This window comes from Trichosurus vulpecula, chromosome 4, assembly GCF_011100635.1.
Source record: "Trichosurus vulpecula isolate mTriVul1 chromosome 4, mTriVul1.pri, whole genome shotgun sequence".
Lineage (NCBI taxonomy): Eukaryota > Metazoa > Chordata > Mammalia > Diprotodontia > Phalangeridae > Trichosurus > Trichosurus vulpecula.
Genome location: NC_050576.1, coordinates 212,497,707 through 212,520,322, shown reverse-complemented (window position 1 = coordinate 212,520,322; position 22,616 = coordinate 212,497,707). Strand labels below are relative to the sequence as shown.

General features: G+C 37.7%; 1 protein-coding gene across 2 annotated transcripts in view; it reads right to left on the bottom strand.

Annotated features, from left to right (window-relative positions):
* NOL11 (nucleolar protein 11) overlaps nt 1–22,283 on the bottom strand; it is a 36,392-nt gene extending 14,109 nt beyond the window's left edge. The window contains exons 1-10 of one of the 2 annotated variants that reach the window (XM_036757197.1): nt 22,111–22,283; nt 17,226–17,339; nt 16,896–16,952; nt 15,330–15,478; nt 13,139–13,196; nt 12,757–12,898; nt 11,196–11,384; nt 9,000–9,076; nt 6,801–6,924; nt 6,283–6,392 (exon numbers count right to left, since the gene is read on the bottom strand). In XM_036757197.1, the coding sequence (XP_036613092.1) occupies nt 6,283–6,392; nt 6,801–6,924; nt 9,000–9,076; nt 11,196–11,384; nt 12,757–12,898; nt 13,139–13,196; nt 15,330–15,478; nt 16,896–16,952; nt 17,226–17,339; nt 22,111–22,251 (1,161 nt within the window). In that variant the 5' untranslated portion in view covers nt 22,252–22,283. The remainder of the gene's footprint in view (nt 1–6,282; nt 6,393–6,800; nt 6,925–8,999; nt 9,077–11,195; nt 11,385–12,756; nt 12,899–13,138; nt 13,197–15,329; nt 15,479–16,895; nt 16,953–17,225; nt 17,340–22,110) is intronic. The other variant, XM_036757198.1, reaches the window with a different exon arrangement.
* Between the last annotated feature and the right edge of the window lie 333 nt (nt 22,284–22,616).

The following is a 22,616-nucleotide window of genomic DNA, read 5'->3' as shown; positions in this document are numbered from 1 at the left end:
GGAGAAAATACTGAGAGCAGCCAGAAAGAAACAATCCAAACAGCGCAAAACTACAGTCAGGATCATGCAGGACCTTGCTGCTTCTACATTAAAAGATAGGAGGGATTAGAATATGATATTCTGAAAGGCAAAGGAGCTTGGACTACAACCAAGGATCAACTACCCAGCAAAACTGAGCATAATTTTTCAGGCAAGGAGATGGACACTCAATGAAATAAGGGAATTCCAGACCTTCCTGAAGAAAAGGCCACAGCTCAACAGAAAATTTGATCTTCAAATATAAAACCTGAGAGACATAAAAAGGTAAGCAGGAAGAAAAAAAAACTTGTTATTCAATAAGGACAAATTGTTTACATTCACACACACACACACAGAGATATATTATATATGTTAATCTTGAGACTGGTACAGTTATTATGATAATTAAAAGGGATATACACAGACTGAGGGTGTCAGTATAAAGTAACTGATGTGATGATAAAAAACATAATTAAGGGGTGCCAAGGGATTAGTCTGGGAGAAGACATAAGGAGGAAGTAGAAAACAGTAGATTACATCACATGAAGAGGCACAAAAACATATTATAGTAGAGAGCAAGGTTTGAGCTTTACTCTCTTCAGGTTTGGTTCAAGGAGGGAATAACATGCTCTGATAAGTACAGAAATCAAGCAAGGTTCAAAGACAGCTCCAAAAGACTGATGATGAAAAAAGCTATGCACACCCAGAGAAAGAATTATGGAGTCTGAATGCAGATGCAGAAGAGTTTTTTCCTCTTTTTTGGTTTCATTTCTCCTTTTCTCATGATTCATTCCATTGGTCATAATTCTTCATTACAACTGGACTATTATGTAAATAATTTCAATGTGAAGTTATGTGTAGAACCTACATTGGATTACATGCTGTCTTGGGGGATTTGGGGGAGGAGTGGGAGGGAGAGAAAATTTGGAACCCAAGAACTTGTGGAACTGAGAGTTGTAAACTAAAAATAAAAAGTAAAATAAAAAAAAAGTATAGAAATCAAATTTGTCCTATAGGCAGTAGGAGGGGAAAGGGGAAAGAAAAGGGGAGGGGTGGTTAGAAAGAGGGAAGAAGTAGTAAGAAGATAAGGGAGAGGTGTTAATAGTGTGGAAAAATTGAGGAAGGCAGTGGTCAAAAGCAAAACTCATCTGAGGAGTGGAAGGGAGAAGGGAGAAATAAAAGCACAAACAGGGGGGTAAACAGGATGAAGAAAAAGACAGATAGTAACCATAACTGTGAATGTGAATGGGATGAACTCTCCCATAAAACGGAGGTGGATAGCAGAATGGATTAAAAAACATAATCCTACAATGTTGTTTTTTTTTTACAAGAAACACATTTGAAACAGGGTGATACACATAGGGTAAAGGCAAAAGGCTGGAGTAGAATATATTATACTTCAGCTAAAGTGAAAAAAAGCAGGGGAAGCAATCCTAACCTCAGACAAAGTAAAAGCAAAGACAGATCTAATTAAAAGAGAAAAGGAAGGAAAATATATCCTGCTAAAAGACACCATAGACAATGAAGTAATATCATTGCTTAACATATATGCACCAAGTAGTATAGCATCCACATTCTTAGAGGAGAAGTTAAGGGAGTTAAAGAAAGAAATAGACAGCAAAACTATACTAGTGGGGGTCTTCAACCTCCCCCTCTCTGAACTTGATAAATCTAATCAGAATAAACAAGGGAGAAGTTAAGGAGGTGAACAGAGTTTTAGAAAAGGCAGATATGATAGACCTCTGGAGAAAACTGAAGGGGACAGAAAGGAATGTACCTTTTCCTCAGTGGTACGCTGCACATAAACAAAAACTGACTGTGTACTTGGGCATAAAAATGTCACAATCCAGTTCAGAAAGGCAGAAATAATGCATCCTTCTGATATCATGATGCAATAAAAATTATTTGTAATAAAGGAAGATGGAAAGATAGACTAAAAATTAAATGGAAATTAAATAATCTAATCCTAAAGGATGAGCGGGTCAAAGAACAAATCATAGAAACAATAACTTCATTCAAGAGAATGACAATAATGAACCAACATACCAAAACTTATGGGATGCAGCAAAAGCAGTTCTTAGAGGGAGTTTTACATCTCTAAATGCTTACATGAATAAAATAGAGAAAAAGGAGATCAATGAATTGGGCATGCAACTGAAAAAGCTAGAAAAAGAACAAATTGAAAATCCCCAATTAAACACCAAATTAGAAATACTGAAAACCAAAGGAGAGACGAATAAAACTGAAATCAAGAAAACTATTGAACTAATAAATAAAACGTAGAGCTGGTTTTACGGAAAATAAAAAACAATAAAATTGATAAACTCTTGGTCAATTTGATTAAAAAAACAACAACAACAACCAAAAAAAAAAAAAAAAAAAAACCAAAACCAAAACCAAATTACCAGTACCAAAAATGAAAAGGGTGGCTTTACCTCTGATGAAGAGAAAATTAAAACAATAATTAGGAATTATTTTGCCCAATTGTATGCCCATAAATTTGACAATCTTAGGGAAATGGATGAATATTTACAAAAATATAAATTGCCCAGATTAACAGAAGAGAAAGCAAAATACCTAAATAATCCCACCTCAGAAAAAGAAATTGAGCAAGCCATCAATGAACTCCCTAGGAAAAAATCTCCAGGGCCAGATGGTTTTACATGTGAATTCTACCAAACATTTAAAGAACAATTAATTTTCATACTTTATATACTATTTGGGAAATAAGGAGTCCTACCAAATTCTTTTTATGACAAAAATAGGAAAACTATCAGCATAATTGATCATAGCAACAAAAAACTAGCAGAAACCATGATTATCTCAATAGATGCAAAAAAAGCTTGACAAAATACAACACCCATTCTTATTAAAAACGCTAGAAAGCATAGGAATAAACAGAGTCTTCCTTAAAATCATAAGTAGCATCTACCTACAACCATCAGCAATCATTATATGTAATGGGGATAAGCTAGATGCATCCCCAGTAAGATCGGGGGTGAAACAAGGATGTCCATTATCACTCCTATTATTCAATTTGGTACTAGAAATGTTAGCTTTAGCAATAAGAGAAGAAAAAGAAATTGAAGGAATTAGAATAGGCAAAGAAGAAACTTAAGTTATCACTCTTTGCAGATCATATAATGATTTACTTAGACTCCAGAGAATCAAGTAAAAAGCTACTTGAAATAATAAATAACTTAAGTTGCAGGATATAAAATAAGCCCATATAAATCCTTGGCATTCCTATATATTACTAACAAAGCCCACCAGCAAGCAATAGAAAGAGAAATTCCATTTAAAGTAACCGTAGACACTATAAAATATTTGGGAGTCTACCTGCCAAGACAAACCCAGGACCTATATGAATACAATTACAAAACAATTTTCACACAAATAAAGTCAGATCTAAATAAATGGAAAAACATCAGTTTCTCATGGTTAGGCCGAGCTAATATACAAAAATGACAACTTCACCTAAATTAATTTACTTATTCAGTGTCATACCAATCAAACTACCAAAAAATTATTTTACAGAGCTGGATAAAATAATAACAAAATTCATCTGGAAGAACAAAAGGTCCAGAATATCAAGGGAATTAATGAAAAGAAATGCTAGGGAAGGTGGCCTAGCCATACCAGATATTAAACTATATTATAAAGCAGCAGTCATCAAAGCTACTTGGTACTGGCTAAGAAATAGAGTGGTGGTGGATTGATGGAACAGGTTAGGTACACAAGAAACAGTAGTCAACGACTATAGCAATTTACTTTTTGATAAACCCAAAGAATCCAGCTTCTGGGTTAAGAATCACTATTTCACAAAAACTGCTGGGAGAACAGTATGGCAGAAACTGGGCATAGACCAATATCTTACACCATATACCAAAATAAAGTCAAAATAGGTTCATGATTTAGGAATAAAGGCTGATACTATAGGTAACTTGGGAGAGTAAGGAATAGTTTACCTGTCAGATTTATGAAGGGAAGAATTCATGATGAAACAAGAAATAGGGAGCATTATGAAAGACAAAATGAGTAATTTTGATTATGCTAAATTGAAAAGTTTTTGTACAAATAAAGCCAATGCAACAAAGATTAGGAGGGAAGCAGAAAACTGGGAAAGAATCTTGACAATCAGTGTCTCTGATAAAGTCCTCATATCTAAAATATATAGGGGACTGAGTCAAATCTATAGGAATAAGAGTCATTCTCCAATTGAGAAATGGTCAAAGGACAAGAACAGGCAGTTTTCAGAGGAAGAAATTTAAGATATCTATAGGCATACAAAAAAAATGCTCTGAATCACTATTGATTAGAGAAATGAAAATCAAAACAACTCTTAGATACCACATCTCTCCCGTCAGATTGGCTAACATGACAAAACAGGAAAATCATAAATGCTGGAATGCTGGAGAAGATGTGGGAGAATTGGAACATTGTTACATTGTTGATGGAGTTGATCCAGCCATTCTGGACAGCAATTTAGAAGTATGCCCAAAGGGCTATAAAAATGTGCACACCCTTTGACCCAGCAATACCACTTCTAAGGGGCTGTATCCCAAAGAGATCACACAAGTTGAAAATGGACCAGTAAGTACAAAAATATTTATAGCAGCTTTTTTTGTGGTGGAAAAGAATTGGAAATCAAGGGGATGCCCATCAATTGGGGAATGGCTGAACAAGTTGTGGTATATGAATGTAATGGAATACTATTGTGCTATAAGAAATCAGGAGCAGATGGACTTCATTATAACCTGGAAAAACTTATATGAACTGATGCTGAGTAGGGGAGCAGAACCAGGAGAACACTATACACGATTACAGACACATGGTGTCTGTAGGGACTAACTTTGATAGATCTGGCTCTTCTCATCAAATGCAAGGTTCAAAGACAGCTCCAAAAGACTCATGATGGAAAAAGCTATGCACATCCAGAGAAAGAATTGTGGGGTCTGAATGCAGACTGAGGCAAACTATTTGCTCTCTCTCTTTTTTCCCTACCTTTTTGGTTTCGTTTTGTCTTTCTCATGATTCATTCCATTGGTTATAATTCTTTACAACTTGACTATTACGTAAATAAGTTTAATTCGAAGGTATGTGTAGAACCTGTATCAGATCACATGCCATCTTGGGGGGAATGGGAGAGGAGAGGGAGGGAGAGAAAATTTGGAACTCAAAAACTTGTGGAATTGAGTGTAATAAACTAAAAAAGAAAAGCAGTGGGCCCCCACTCCTTCAAGTAGATGCTGGATGACACAGGTACAGCACAGTCAGGAATTCATTTCAGGTTAATTTTGAATAGATGGCTACTAAGGTGCCTTTCAATTATCAGTTCTGTGATTTCTATGGTTAAAACCAGATGATAAAGACTTCTAAGTACCATAGAGAAAGGTTTGTATTTTTAAATCTAGAGGCAATGGGGAACTACAGAAGTTTCTTGAGCAAGGAAGCAACTCAGTCAGGCCTGTGTTTTAGGAATATTAATATGCCAGCTAAATGGAAAACGGATTGGAGAGAAGAGAGACCGAAAGCAGTGAGACCAATTAGAAAGCTACTGCAACAGTCCCGGTGAGAAATGAAAGTGATAAAGGTCTAAACTAATTCATAGATTCAGAACAAGAAGGGACCTTCATCACCTGTACCACTCTCCCCTTCCGCCTGCCCCTTTAAGATCATACAAGCACAGATTTAGAACTGGAAAGGACTTTGGAAAACACTGACTCCTCACTTTACAGATGAGGAAACTGATGCACACAGAGGTTAAGAGACTTGCCTGAGACCATACAGCTAATAAAGTGTCTAGGATAGTATTTTAACACCTAGGTCATCTTCCAAGTCTAGCACCTTATCCATTAGACAGTACTGCCTCACATAGATGAGGAAACAAGGCACAGAAAAGTTATGCAATTTGTTCAATGTCACCCAGATAGCAAGGTCCTCTGACACGGCATCACGCACACTTTTCTTTCCACTATGCCATACTGCCTTCCAAGCTTGCGCTTTAGTTCAAATTTGCCAGCACTCTGTCCCTGGTAGAACGAAATATTCTTTTTGGAAGGGACCACTTCAGTTTTGTATCCCCAGTGCCTAGCATGATGCCTACTCATGTAGGTACTTGATAAATGTTTGGTGGACTAATGCATAAATGGATTACTGAATTGTAAACAAATGCTTGGATCTGAAATGATGATTTTTCTGGTATACTTCTCATTGGACATTTATGCTGGGCAATGACACTTTCATAAAAACTCTCCAACTTACACTTCTCTTTGACTGTCCTTTAAGGGGTGCTAAATTATTTGAATCTTGTGATTCAAGTCCATCTCCTTGAAATGTACCCCAGTTTACAAAGTGGGACACAGTTTGGGCACCTGTGAAGACACAAAATACACCATTTCTGTAATCATGCTGCCTGATACTCTAGTTTCGTAACCCTGATCCCTCGACAAAAAAAAAAATTCATAAAGACCATAAAATTCCCTTTGGTGACTTTTCTTCACAGGATCATGCACAATGAAAGTGTATAAACTCAGGGATATGATTCTGCAACTAGATGAGGTCCATGAGACAACCAGAAAGTCAGTATCTACCTTGCCTTAGGGATTTTCCTATTGTCCCTGGACGCTGGCTTTTCTAGGAGAGTAGCACTCCCTGATACTTTCTACTATTAATTGCAAATGTCAAAGGTAGAAGCATGGCCTATAGGAAAACTATGGAAGCCAGTGTATTAGAGTGGGAGTAAGAAAAATGCGTGTTTACATTGATATAACAACTCATACCTGGAGCTTTAATATGCTTGAGTTTTCCCAGAGCAGCTGCTAATGATGATATTTCACATTTAAATGGAATCACAGTCAAAAACTTTCCATGCAGCATAAACAATTTCCCTCCATAACACCAGAGCTACAAAAAAAAAACTTTATTAAAAACAAAATCTTTTTTGCAATTTCATTATTCCTCTCTTAAATTTTAATTCAGTAAAGCCTGACAACTCAATTTAGTTTGACAAATTATTTACTGAGTATGTGCTAGGCTCTGTGCTGGGTACAAAAGATGCTTTAGGAGGAGGACAAGGCAAAGCTCAGCCACATTTTACATGAAAGAGGGAGTTAGCTGCATAGAAGATATCAAGCTCTGTCCAGAAGAGTAAGGAAGGCCCGAGATTTAATCCTGCTGCAGACACTGACTAGCTGTGTAACCCTCAGTCTACACATCTGTAAAATGGGAATAAGGGCACTTTCTTCAGAAAGTTTTTGTGAGGACCTGGTATATGTGTAAATTTTAAATGCTACATAAATGTTAGCCATTTATTATGACATACCTGTATGGTGCCATACAGGATGGGTCTCTTGCCTTCTTCACTTCTATTATATTTCAGAACATAGGAAAATCTATTGGACTGTTTAATAAAGTGCCTGAGAACGCAGCACAATGCCAACACACAGATGACACAACCTTAAGAATGCAAAATACCTTTGGCTTGTGCAAAATCTGACTAATGTAAATAGTTCAATTATTTTTAAGGGTAGCTTCAAAATTATATTCACAGAAGCTCTGGCCTCATTTTTCAATTACAATGGCTATTCCTATGTTACTCTTACCATTCAAATGTTATAATTCTAATATTTCTGACTAACCCTTTACTTGCTTCCATAAGAACTTTTAACTTCTTGAGGAAGAAAATGTTTAAGTTCACTAAAGAGCAAAATAAATCTTAGGTTGGAGTTTACAATGCAAAAGATCAGAATATCAAATCACAGGTTAGTCAGCTTATTTCAAAAGATAAAGCTCTCTGTATAATGGCTAGACTTAAACCTGTAATAGGAGTCCAATACGTAAATTTATGTCTTGTATTTCTGTTTGGCTTTCTATTTCTAAAGCCAAATCATGAACTCTTTCTGCCATGATTAATACTCTCAGCAAATTAAACTGTTTTTGCACATCTTAAATTTTAAACTTCACACCAGTGAGCAAACATACTACTGTGGTAACAGGTCAACTCAATCAAAACAAAAACACAAAGCTTCAACTGGACTGATCCATCACTGTGACAGACAATGTTATAAAATGGTACAAAATCCTATCGAGCAAATGCATACCCCATCTATACCTTTCTTTGTATGGAATATAGCTTTTCTTCTATTTGGTAAATAGGTTGTAATAAAGACTAACCTTTAATTTTTACTTCTTCACTTTGTACTCTATGCATTAGTAGAAAATTGTTTACAATATTATCTGGCTGACAAAGGACTCAGTAGGTGAACCAGAACCTCTCCCTCCCCTAATTTGTAGATCTGATAAAAAATGTGTCTGACAGACTTTGAAATCATTTTCTTCCATAGCTAAATGTTAAGTTGCTTAATAAACTAAAAATCTTTGAGGTGGGAATATCTGCCTGGTTTTCCTGATTATCAGTAGCTCAAGATTTCCTTGTCACACACAAGCTCCTACTGTGATGCCTCATTGTGGTTTGAAGGTGAGAAGAGGGAACAGCCTGGAAAAGTTTACCCACACTGGAAAGGTATCAAGTAGAGTCCTAGAAACCGATTATGTTGATCTTGCCAGGGCCAAGCTAGTCACCACCAGTTTAGAAGAGATGGATAAACTACGAGTTATGTCATTTAAGGAATAACAGTAATGAAATGGCAGATCCAAAGTATGGAATAAGTATAGGCAATTTTAAGGAGTCAGAACTCGTAATGTCCAGTGTTGATGAACTCCTATGTGGAAACTGCACTAGCACAGATTAACAATTTGTCTGTAATTTATAATCCTAGAGTTGCTTGAGACAGTGACAGAGTAAAAGGCTTATCCACTGGTCACAAAGCTAGCATATCAGAGGTGGGACTTGAACCCAGGTCTTCTTTACTCTAAGGCTGACCTTTGATCTACTATACCATACTGCTTGTTACAGGCATACTATCGAACTAAACTTTTTTTTTTTTAAATAAACCAGAAAAGATTACAAAACGACTTACCTGACCACTGGTCCCCTGTGATAATTCCTTTGAAGTTTGTAACGTTTGGAACTTTATATTCCAAATAGAGATGCTTTCTATGAAACAAAAGTATGGTATTAGAATAAAAGTATTGACATTATAGTAAAAACAAAGAATTATTTTTAATTTTTCTTATAAAGTCTTCCAAACTCATATCAACAGTTTTATCTTAAGTCTTAATTCATTATAAGCTTGATATAGATATATGCACAAATATATAAAATATGAGCTTGATTTTATTTTAGTAATTCTTAAAGTATTAAGCACCATGTGTTTATTATTACCATTGTAGGGCTTAAAACAAATATAAAATACGTTCTCTGTCCACTCACTCAACAGCACCTATTTAACATTTATTATATGTCAGACCCTGTGCTAAGTGCTAGGCACAGAAAGAAAAAGTAAAAGTAGTCTCTAGCCTCAAAAAGTTTACATTCTAATGGAAGTGACATGACAAAATAGACCAGGTAGTTATTGAACAGCCAGGAGATAACTTTAGAGGACAAGGCATTAATACCCAGGGTGATTTAAGCTGATTCTTGAAGGAAGCCAAAGATTCTAAGACCGAGGGGGGACAGCATTCCAGACATGAGGGACTGGGAGATGGAGTGTATGAGGAACAGCCAGTAGGCCTGGATGATTGGACTATACAATGTGTGGGGGAAGTCAAGCATAAAAATGGAAAGGTAGTAAGGGGAGAGATTATGGAGAGTTTTAAATGCCAAACAGCAGTTTTTATTTGACACTAGAGAACCTTTATGGAGCCACTAGAGTGAGCAGGGTTTAGGGGTGGGGAAGTGGGAAGTGGGATAGGAGAAAAAGTGTGTTGGAAAATCACTTTGGAGGATGGACTGGAATGGTAGGATACTCGAGGCAGGCAACAGTCAAGCAATAGATCATGAGGGTTTCAACTAGAGTGGTCACTGTGTAAGCAGAGAGAAGAGGATGTATATAAAAGTTGCCGTGCAGATAGAAACAAAAAGATTTGGCAGTGGATTAGATATGTGGGTAAATCGAGGATCTGAGGATGATACCAAGCTCATGAACCTGAGGTACTGGGTACTCTTAACAACAATGGGGAAGTTTAGAGGGGTGGATTTAGGGAGAAGGGTAAGTCCTGTTTTGGATATGCTGAGTTATATGCAGCTAAAGGACAATACAAATCAGGACCCGCATTTCCATCCCAGCTTTGCCACCAGGTGACCTTGGACAATTTGCTTAATCTCTCTGAGCCTCAGTTTCCTTATTTGAAAAATGTGGGCCTTGCATTAAATGACCTCTAATGTCTCTTGCAGCTCTAAACCTACAATTCTATTAAACAGACAAAATAAGCGTTAAAAACATAAATAACATATCAAAGAAAGGAGAGTATGTAGGCAACTGAAAGAAAAACTTGTTTGCCCTTGAAGAAAAGGCAGTACTTGGATAGATGGAAAGGTGTGAACAAAGGTATAGAAATAAAAAAGAGCAAAGAATTACTGTGGGAGGGAAGAGAGAGGTGTAGGTAACAATGACACTAACTTGACTGCTGAAGCAGAAAGTCCCTAGTAGGGAGTACAAGTCAAATTCAGGTTGGGATCAAAATATCAGGCTTCTTAAATACTACACAGAGAACCTAGAGAACAAAATTTCACACAAACCACTAAAGACATCCTCAGCTCTGAAATAATTCAATTACTTAGTGTTTCTAAGAGTGAGGGTTGTTAACAAAGAAGCCCTCCTCTCTTGCTAAGCTACAAGAACTTTATATTCCAAATTGCTAAGCTAAGGAATAATCACTCAAATTTCAAGTTCCTTCCTATGCAAGCCTTCCCAATGAGAAGTTTGCTGGGTCCAGAAGCAATGGACATCACCTCCCTCGTGACATATCAAATGCCACAGAGACGAAAGGGAGGTGTGGGATCAGAAGCATCAGGATCTCAAGATATGGGAAGGAAAACTTAACGTAGACAATGAGGAATTACTTAAGGTTTCTGAGCAAGATAGAGATGAGGTTTTTTTTAAAGTGTTTTAGGAAGCCATATGGAAAAAGATGAGTTAGGGAAAACACTGAAAAAATTCAGATGTGACATAATCCAGCTAGTAGTAGGGATGTAATAGTATCCTTCTCAGTCCTTTCATCTACAGAAGACATTCTGAAGCAACAGAGCTTGGTGACAGACTGGAGACAGTTACCTTTAGGAGCCTTGAGTGAAGTTCCCATGACTGCCACATGATCCTTATCAAGGATGGCAACTGACACACCCTTTAGAACATTACCAGATACATAAGTTTTTAGTAGGAGGGATGTGGCCAGTACTTGCTTCTCCTCAAGCTGACCCTGATTTAATGGTATCAGGGTTTCATATATACATCCATTACAGCCTATTGGAAAGAAAAATGGTTTGGGGGTTAATTATGAGGGGGAGAGAGGGAGGGTTCCTTCCCTTCTCACAATTTTAGGTAAGAATATACCAATACAATTTAACCAAAATCAATAATTCATAAAACTTCAGATCCAGTAACATGATAGTAGTTTTTTTTTTAAAATCAAACTTTTAGTTGACAGACTAGCAACATTTTTTAACACAAAGACAAGAAAATCTTACCAGTCCTTGCTTTCCACCTATATAGCAAAGTGGCCAATGTTTCACTAAAGAGAACAATGCTAATTCATTAGAGGCTTAGTTCTTGACCAGGGACTCAGTATCAAAGAAATCACGGATAAGACCAATAATACAAACAAGCATTTATAATAACCATTTAAAAAATCTAAATTGTGCACCTAAGTTACATAAAATGGACTCTGATGAGGATTCCCTTATAATCAAAGGTATAACATACACCGGACAGTTAGGTGGCACAGTGGACAGTGTCAGGCCTGAAATCAGGAAGACTCATCCTTCTGAGTTCAAATGTGACCTCAGACACATACTTAGCTGTGTAACCCTGTGGAAGTCACTTAACCCTGTTTGGCTGTTTCCTAATCTGTAAAATGAGCTGAAGAAAGAAGTGGCAAACCACTTTGCCAAGAAAATCTCAAATGGGGTCAAAAAGAGAAAAGGGTTGGACACTACTGAACAAACAACATATACAAATTCCATTATGTCATAAATTTAACCTATACTGACACTCTAACTGTATTTCTTACAATACTCTGAAATATGGATAATTTCATTAGTAGGTACCCTTTCCACTAACGCAGTTGACAACTGCTCTATGTATTACAAAATTTCACTGAGTTGCTGTGGCAGGCTTTCTAGTAACAAGCTTATTTAGACTTAGGTAGTTGGTCCCTCAGGTGACAGAAACAGTACACTCACTTTTCATCCCAATTGTTCCATGCCTAAAGTGAAGCCCTTCTATTGTAGCATGATCTAGTATTGTTACTTGTACCCTACTGGCATAGCTTCTGGGAACCTAAGGAAGACAGAGGGTATAGAATGTTGCATATACTGTTACATATGGTTGCTAAGTTTTGCTGAACTATTGTTTTTCTTCATGTTGCTTCTCCTTTAGCATCTAAACTCCCTGAAGGGGCAAAGGGCAAGGGGAGAAGAGGAGTAAGACAGTTTTTGCCTTTCTATACCTAGTTCCTAGTATATAATGGTAATTTTGTTGATTACTTTCTCTTTCTTTTTGAATCTTTGTTATAAAGAAAGGAAGGGATATGTTCAGAAGAGAATGTGAAGTTAACAAAATTATAAATTTTTTAAAAAGAAAGAAGTTCTTAGCTTAAGTTTAGAAAACAACTTACTCAAACATAGCAAAGTGACTAATCTTTTATTCACAGATGCAGCAAAACTCAGTGTAGCTGGTTCTTCTTCTCCACGTAAAAGGGTATATTTGCATAAATTATGTGGGTTAAATACTTGCACATACACAAAATAATTTCCATGCTAGAAGAGAAAGATATTGTTTCATTAATAGAAATAACAAAAGTATAACAAATTGCATTTAAAACTGCATTTTAAACTGTAAGTAGTTCATACAAACTATATGTTAACTCAAAGAACCGAATACAACTATCTTTTGACTCCATCTTCAAAATACTTTTGTCTATTATCAAGCTAATTCTCTCTATAGGTTGTTTTGCATTTGACAAAATTTGGCCAAGAAACCACTCAGGACACACTTACCTTTTCTGTAACAAATATTAAAACAGGCTGATTACAGTCCAAGAAAAGTTTTGTCCATCTGAAAATAAAATGGCAATTTTAAAGAAATACATGCATTCATTAAAGCACAGTAAATTAAAAGATAAACGCTTAAGAAAAACTAGATACTGGCATAAAGCTAAAAATGTTAAAATGCATATTAATATACATGTAGCCTTTTATTTCAATGTATCACAGAATCTAAAGAACTAGAAACAAAAAAGACCTCTATCCAGTCTAATCTTTTTATGAGTGTCACAGAAAACTAAGACAAGAGCGTCTAAGTGCTTTTCTAGTGGAAAAAAAGTACTGGTTTTGGAGTTAAAGGAGCTAGATTCAAATTCTGCTTCTGTCACTTAATATTTGTGTGATGATGAGCACACAATTTAAGCTGAAGTTTGAGTTAAGTGAATTCATTTAACCTTTCTGGCTCAGTTTCCTCATCTGTAAAATGAAGGGGCAGGGCTGGGCTAGGCTAGATTGCTTCAAAGATCCCTTCAAACTCTAAATCTACTATCCTATGCCCAGTTACATCGGTTAGCAGAATAGCAGCAGGGACTAGAATACAGAATGTCTGATTTCTTAAGCCAATGCTCTATTGTCTCTTTATCAATGGTAAAAAACCTGAAATCAGGACCAACAAAATTAGCCTAAGGAGTCATTACTGCCTATATTATCCATGTAATGGGAACTTTTGGCATTTGCTTTCAACTACAACATTCAATTTACAACAAATTTTTGAAATGAAGGCTCCTCTCAGTCCTCTGATTGGGTTGTCTCTTTTCCTCCTCGTTCTATCCACAACTTAGACAACACCACTTATTTACATCTTGAAAGTGAAAGCAATCTGTTCTCTTGTAGTATCTGGGGTTCATACATGCAGAATGAAGATCATAGGCAGTCATCTATTTATGCTTTGGCAATTGTGCTGGAAGGAACCTTAAAGGCCATATACTTCAATTTCCTCATTTTACTGATGAAGAAACAGAGGACAGAGAAGTAAGCTTGCCCCAGGTCACATAGGCAGTGACAGAGGTGAGATTTGAACTCAGTCCTCTAACTCACAATCTAAGCCTTTCTCCATTATATTACTTTCTGTATGAGAAGTGAGTAAGATCCAAGGTAGGACTGAAATACACAGATGTATTTAAATACATACATATTTACATACATATATGCATATATTTATATTATAGATTATATATTTATTATTATTTATATATTATATATATTTATATACATGTGTATGTGTGTGTGTGTATACACACACACACACACACACACACACATATATATATATACACACTTCAAAGGACAACAGTAGCTTGGATGAAGTTCTGGGGTATATGTATCTCTAATATACCAGAACCCCTCTATCTCTGTCTCTAAATGTCTATTTGCTACTTCTCAAATGAGTTTCATAATCCTGTGGAATTACCTCCAGAACCTGTCTGTAAGCCTAAAATAAAAACATGTTGCCATTAAGAATATGCAAGATAATCTGTTACAAGCTCTGAAGTCAAATTATTTTACAGTAATACTTTGTAACACTGGCATTGATTGAAAATCTGAGTGACAGAACAAAAAAGGAGGTTAATGACTGAACTCCACTGCTAAATCTCAGGCATAAAGGGAGGCTGTACTCATCCCACAAATTGATAGACAGACTTGTCTTTTTCCCACCTGTTCTCTCTACTGCTTGATAACAGAGGCCTTAGAAAGAATCACTTTAAAAGAGTCAAGACTATCTTGAAACCACCTTCCCCAGACGCCAATGTCGGTAACTTTTCTAGCTCAGGTCAAGACTTATAAATTCCTGTAGTTTCACCAAGTTTCATTTGTGAATAGTCACCAGATGCTGTGGAGCAGAATTCTTCTGAAGAACTCTGCAAATACACAAGAGTTCTGCATTTGAGTTAAATAGCACTAGGAAGCTTATGTTTGGGTAATATGTATAGTACTAGGTTATCAAACCTCTACAAAAGAACCTATTCTGTGTGGTTGCAGGTGTGAGGAAATGGAAATGTTAAAGGTGACAAAACTAAAGATTCAAATGACGGCCAATATACTGAGAGAAATAAGATTTTAACATGGGGAAAAAAGATGCCTTTCAGAGCAGTTGTTGAAGTGTATCTGATTTGGTTAAAAGCAGTTTGGATGTGAGGCAACTTACTTAATAACTTCTTCATCTGAAATTACAGCTTCAATTTTTTGTTGAGGTTCTGCAAGCAAAACATCTAGCCTTCGAACAGCACCTTCTCTGAACAACACAAGTGGTTCAGTATTTTGTGTTGAATGTATCCTGTATACATCAGCAGACAGCTGCAGGAGAAACAACGTATTTTAATTTCATTCTAAATGAGTTTACAGTGGAGAATACAAAACTATTTCAAAATTAACCAATATTGCTTCCTGAAATTTCAGTATGATTACTAATTAGTTTTGTCAGCTTATGACTACACTTCAGCTATCACTGAGTCACAAACTTGTGGCATTATAGTTACAATCCCATAACCGGTAAATAACAGGAATTAAACAAGTCAGATTCCTTTATAAGGAATTGCTTTAAAAAAAAAAAACCTCTCATAATTGCAGAAAAGAACACAAAGAATCCCATATTTGGTTAGAGCTATTTCACTTATCTTAAACCATCTTCTAACCATATTCCTTCATTTTATGGTTAAATAATCAAAGTCAAATGAAGTTCTGTAACTTGCCTAAGGTTATATTGCTAATTACCAGGAAAAAGTTAGGTCTAGAACTTTACTCTGGAGGGGAAAAAGTCAACCCACCTGCAGTAACAGAATCCATTTACAGCTAATGTGAATTGATAACTATGCTCACTTACTCAAAAAATAAATGTTTACCTCAGCAGAAAATCCTTGCAAAGAAAGTTAATTCACATAACTCACTTAAATGTCTAAATTCAACCATTAATATTTCAAACCAGCGGCAGCTAGATGGTGCAGTGAGTAGTGTACTGGCTCTGAAGTCAGGAAGACCTGAGTTCAAATTGGGCCTCAGACACTTGACACACTTACTAGCTCTGTGTGACTTTAGGCAAGTCACTTAACGGCAATTGCCCTGCCTTCCTCCCTACAAAAAAAAAAAATACACACACACACACACACACATATATATGTATGCATGTATGTATGTATACATATATATTTCAAACCATGTAATTTTTAGAGCAAAAAGGAACCTTAGAGCTCATGTAATCCAACCATTTCATTTTACATCTGAATAAATAGAAAAGAAGTTAAGTGATTTGCCCAAGTGACTCAATGGCAAGGTAGGGTACAATCCAAAGTAAGTCCTGATTCTTTGTCCCCGAGTCTTTCCATTATATCACATAGTGACTTCTAATCTTGCCTCTGAAATACAGTGAACAACTCATTCAACCTCTCAAGTGCCCCAGGCAACTTTAAGTTACAAAGGAGTTGCTGAACTGTATCAGTGGAGAGCTTCTATTCCAGAAGTTGTTCACACAGGAAATCAATATGTCTAAGTTCCTCTTTGCTCCATCCCCCAAATCTACATTTTCAAAATACTTTTTTTGAATCTATTTGTATTTGTGGTTTCTCTTAAAGTAGGACAGTCCTGTTGTTAACTCTCATACAACTGTTCCAAAAGTCTTAGAGGAGTTTAAAGTTTTAACAGGTTAAAGTATAAACAAGTAATACAGTTACTGTCCAAATAGCCCAATTATATCTATGCTATTAATCCTTCAACTTACTGTTGCTTTGAAAACTTTATCCAAATTTACATCTTCATTTTTCCATATTCTCAAAACCTAAAATAGAAAAAAAAACTATAATTGAATACCATTCACTAAAAACTACAGCATAAATATATGAATTAACACATATCTGAACTGTTAAAATGTTATTTGAGTAGCATGCCATTAGCAATAAGTAGATTAAATTTTAAGAATCTGAGGCAATGTTAAAAGAATGTTCCTAAAATTTCTTTGAGGCACTTTAGCTATAACAGAAGTTGCTGATTTAAAGTAGGAAGTTACTTATGAAGGATCTACTAATATAAATCAATGGAAAAAAAATCCCACCTTATCATCATGGACAACAACATACTCGCCAGTTTGAAAGTTGCAAACAGCTGGACATGTTATCGTCTGACCTTGCTTCACTGACCAGCAACCCAAGGGTTTCTGATCTGAAACCTAATTAAATAAAAACAAACACAAAATGCTTAATATCATCAGGTTAAAAAATTCTAAAGCAAAGATATTTATAATCCACAAAATAAATCAGAAAGTACCAATAGTAATGAAAGAGTAAGGCTTCAATCTGATCCATGCTAGACCAAGTTTAAAGAATACTGTGATACAACTTATTGTTCTATCCAAAATAGTACTTACATAGAGGCAACTAGTAGTACAGAACACAGAATCAGGAAGACCTGAGTTCAAATGTAGCCTCAGATACTTACTCTACTAGCTGTGTTACTCTGGTCAAGTCATTTGACTTCTATTTGCCTCAGTGTCCTCAATTGGCAAATGGAAATAACAACAGCACCTACCTCACATGGTTGTTGGTGGATCAAATGAGCTTGTAAAGGGCTTAGCCCAGTGCCCGGCACATTGTAGGTGCTATATAAATGCTCATCCCTTTCCCTTCCATAGCTATAGATAGTTACACCATTCAACAGCAGAATTCATTCTGCCTTCCAAAACCCCCAAAAGTTTCTAAACCTCTGGATAACACCACTAGTAACCATATTACTGATGGAGGTCAAAGACAAAGGGAAAGGTCTCGTATACATAAAAATATTTATCGAAGAATTTTTTGAGGTAGTGAAGAAATGGAATGAAATTGAGTTTCCATTAACTAAGAGAATGGCTGAACCACTGTGCATATGAATGTAAGAGGGAGAAATCTGGAAAGATTTGTATGAAATGACTGACAGCAAAGCAAGCACAATACCCAAATAACCACAACAATATAAAAGAAAAGAATGCTTGCCAGTGCAGTGAATGACCAATCCTGATCTCAGAGGACTACCTATGGAGCATGCTTCCTACCTCCAGAGAGGGGCACACATTTTTAGAGATGGACAAAATGTTGATTCATTTTTCTTAACTGTATTTAAGTTATGGGGAGAGGAGTCAGTGGGAAATGAAGCAATGTTTTAAAACACACACACACACACACACACACCCAAAGTCACCTAGGATAAATAGAGGCTGCAATGGTAAATCCTTCAGGGATACATAGAAGATCACGCCATTTTCAAAACCTACCCTTTTCTTTTTCAGTTAGGATGCCAGATTCTGTGGCCGTAGAAGGTAAGGATGAGAATCTGTGCTAACTTTTTCAGGTGGCATAACAAGTAAGCATAAAGGAAACAAATATAAATTACACCTTTCGAGAAGTCAGATACTGGAAAACATATGTTCAATTTTCTGGGCAAAAGTTATTTTTTCCTATATGCCTTCTAAATCTGGAAAATCATTTAAGATAGAATCATTTAAAGTTGGATACATTCAACATGCTCAGAAGAATTCTTTTAGGTCTCCAGATTCCACCTCAGGCTCCCCACTTCCCTTTGTAAAAACATTTTACTGTGAACTAAAAAATCATCAACAAACACAAACATTTCCATATACAAATAAGACCCTAAGAAGGAGATCATATATGAAATCATGAATCTAGTATATAAAAAAACATACTTTCATATATACTTGATGTGCACCTGTGATGACTTTCTGTCTATGGACTCTTCTGAACTTTTTTCTTGTTTTTGTATTTAAAAAATGTTTTGTTGATGTTTTTCCTCCTTTTTTTCAAAATCACTAACTTACCCTCTCCCCTTCCATAAAAACCCAATCTTATAAGAAATAAATAGTATAACAAAAAAGTATGTAGCATTTGTTGCATCTGAAAATGTCTCTAACTTATAATTTGATCACCTCTCCACTGAGAGGTGGGAAGCATGTTTTATCATCAGTCTTTGGAGCTGTGATTGGTCACTGCACTGATCAGTTCTTAACTCTCTCCAAGTTGTTTTCCCTTACAGTGTTGTGGTCATAAAATAGTTCTGATTTGGCTCACTTCACTTTGCTGCTGTTCACCTAAGTCTTCCCAGTTTTTTTCTGAATTATTTTCTCATGGGGTAATAATCTATTACATTAATATAATTTGTTTAGTCATCCCCCCAACTGATGGACATCAACTCTGTTTACAATTCCTATTATGTTTTTGTACACATGTCATTTTCCCATTTCATTCCATCTTCTCCCAGTAAACTGCCCCTTCTGTCATCCCTACTCCTCTCACAATTCTTCAATTTTTCCCTAACTACTGGATGCTTCCCTGCTGCCTACAAACATCTCCACGTCTCTCCCATTCTTAAAATAACTTGCTTCATCAGACCATCCCCAATAGCTACTGTCCTATGCTCCTTTTCCTTTCCTGGCTAAACTCTTTGAGAAAGTCATCTACAATCAGTTGCCTCCAATTCCCCTCTTCTCAGTGGCTTCCAACTTCACTGTTCACCTGAAATTGCTCTCTCCAAAGTTAATGATGACCTCTTAGTTGCCAAACTTAATGCACTTTTCTTAGTCTTCATCCTTCTTGACTTCTCTGCAGCTTCTGAAAACTGTTGATCCCCATCTTCTCCTGTATATTTTCTGCTCTCTAGGTTTTCATGACATTACTCTTTCCTGTTTCTCCTCCAATTTGGCTGACTGCTCCTTCTCAGCCTCCTTCGTTGGCTCTTCCTTGAGGACATATGTACCCACTAACTATGGGTATTCCCCAAAACAAAGGGCTATCCTGCGACCTTTTCTCTTTTTCTCCATACTACCTCATTTGATAATTTCATCAGTTCCTATGGGTTAAAGTATCATTCCTATGTAAATGATTCTTGAATCTTTTTATCTAGTCCTAACCTCTAATCTAGCATCACCAACTGCCTATTAGACATCTTGTACTAGATCTTCCAGACATCCCACCTTTAACATGCCTAGAACAAAACTCATTATCTTTGCCTCCAAAGTCTCCCTTCTTCCCAGTTTCTCTATCACTGTGAAGGGCACTACTATACAGCCTGGATCTCAACCGTGGCATCATCCTCATTTCCTCATTTGAACTCACCTCACGTATCCAATCTGTTGTCAAGTTTCTACCCTCATCACAACTCTCATGTATGCTTCCTTATTTCCATTTGCATAGCATTAGGGCAGGCCTCCTCACCTCCAGCTGGGACTACTGAAATGTTGGTCTCCTTGCCTCAAGTCTCTCCATATACAGTTCATCCTCCGCTCAGCTGTCAAAGTAACTTTCCTAATGCACTGGCCTGACCAAGTCACCCAGTCAAAAAACACAAGTAGCTCCCGGATCAGTAATTAAGGTGGGACTTTCTTTTACTGTTTTCACTTTTAGTACTTATTTAATCAAGTGCCCTTGAAGAGTCTGGCCTTTGTTTCTTTGATTGGATCAGGAGTTTTGGATGACCTCCTTGCCAACCTTTGTATCCTAAACATACCTAGCAAGGTGCCTGGCATATAATAAAGACTTAATAAAAGCTTGTTGACTGTCTGATTTTTCTTCTGTTCTAAGAGCCCAGAGCTGGACTGAAAATTCTTACCCAAGCACTAATACAAAAAGCATCATTTGACTTTGATTCCTTTCATCCTGCAAGAAGAGCAGTTTGCTCAGCACACAGTTAAAGCAAACACACATTCTGGCCACATCTGAAAATGCCTATCAAATTCTGCCCTCTGAAAATGTCAAGTATTAAAGTGCCTACTAGGTACCAGGCACTATGCTAATCATTAGGGGATACAATGAAAAGCAACCAGTCCCTGCCAAAGAGGAACTCACAATCTAATGGGAAGACAACACACAAACAAGATATATATACACACAATAAACTGGAGAGAATTTCAGAGAGAAGGCACTAGCATTAAAGGGGACAGAGGTGGAAGGGACTAGGAAGCGCATGGCTCATCCACTGGGAGGGAGAGGAGGAAAGAAATAAACACTTACTAAATACTTTCTATGGGCCAGGCACTGTGATAATCAATTTACAAATATTACATCATTTAATTAAGGGGAATGATCAGGATCAAAAGAACTTAACCGTAACTGGAGAATTTTAGTCCAAAGGGGCTGTCAGCAGAGGGAAGCCTCTTTCCTGGAGACAATTTCTGGGCAGAAGTAATGTGCTTGGGGTTGGGGGAAAGAGCCATACAGCCAAAACTTTAGCATCCCCAGTGTTTTGCAGAGTTCTCAGCACATGGTGTTTTAATGGATTCTTGCTGACATAACAAAGTGCCATGCACATGCACATAGTAAGCACTTAATAAATTCTTGTTGAAGTAGTGTGATATCTGGTACACAGTAAGTGCTTTAATAGATTCTTGTGGACATAGCACAGTGCCTGGCACACACTAAATGCTTTAACAGATTCGTGTTGACATAACACAGTGCCTGGCACACAGTAAGTACCTTAATAGGTTCCTGTTAACTAGCATTGAGTCTGGCACACAGTAAGGGCTTTAACAGATTTCCTGTAGACTAGCATGGTGTAGGCGCTTTAATGGATTCCTGTAGACTTAGCACTGTGCCTGGTACATGGTAATCGCTTAATTACGCCTTCTGTGTGGCTTTGGCCGGACCACGGGCTCAGCCACAGGAAACCCGGCGTGGGGGAGGGGCAGCAGAGAAGGGGAAGCACCGGGAGGGTGACGCGAACGTGGAGTCCGCGTGGGGTCGGTCCGCGTGGAGCCCGGGCCGCCAGCGAGGGGCGCCCGGCACCACGGCCCCAGTTGCGGACAGCGGGATAAGCGGGGCTCGTAGTCGAACCCCCAGGCCCACGACCCTTCCCTCCGCCCCCTCCCGGAGGCCCCCTCGAGGCGCAAAGAGCCCGATGGTCCCGGCCGGCCTCGCCGCCGCTCCGCCCCTTCCCCCGAGACGTGCCCCGCTCACCTTGTAGAGGATGACGGTCCGGCCGCGGTCGGTGACCAGGAACAGGTCGGCTTTCTGGCCTTGCTCCACACCCAGCAGCCCATCGAGGCCGGCGCCCGGCACGAGACCGCCCAGCGTAAAATCTTCCTCCAGGACCGCCATTTTAGGGGAAACTGGCTTCGCTCCCGCTTCCCTCTCGCGAGAATTGAGGGAGCGGCCAACGGGGAGGGGCGAGTGGCGAGTGGCGAATGGTGCGACCCCTAGCGGATGGGGAAGGAGACTTTCTTTACTCCAGCATCGCCGTTTCCCTCCCTTCTCCCTTCCCCTCCCCCAAGTCAGACCCCTTTGGCGCCTTAAGGCTGAGGGAGACTCGGGAGTTGTGCTCGGATTGCTGATTCAGCACTCTTCCCCCGTGGGAAAGCACAATCTAGCAGACTGCATAGGTATTGCTCTTAACCTCAAGGGGGCTTGGGTTCAAATGCAGCTGCGCTTTAGAGTCAGGAAGACCCGAGTTCAAATCTAGCCTC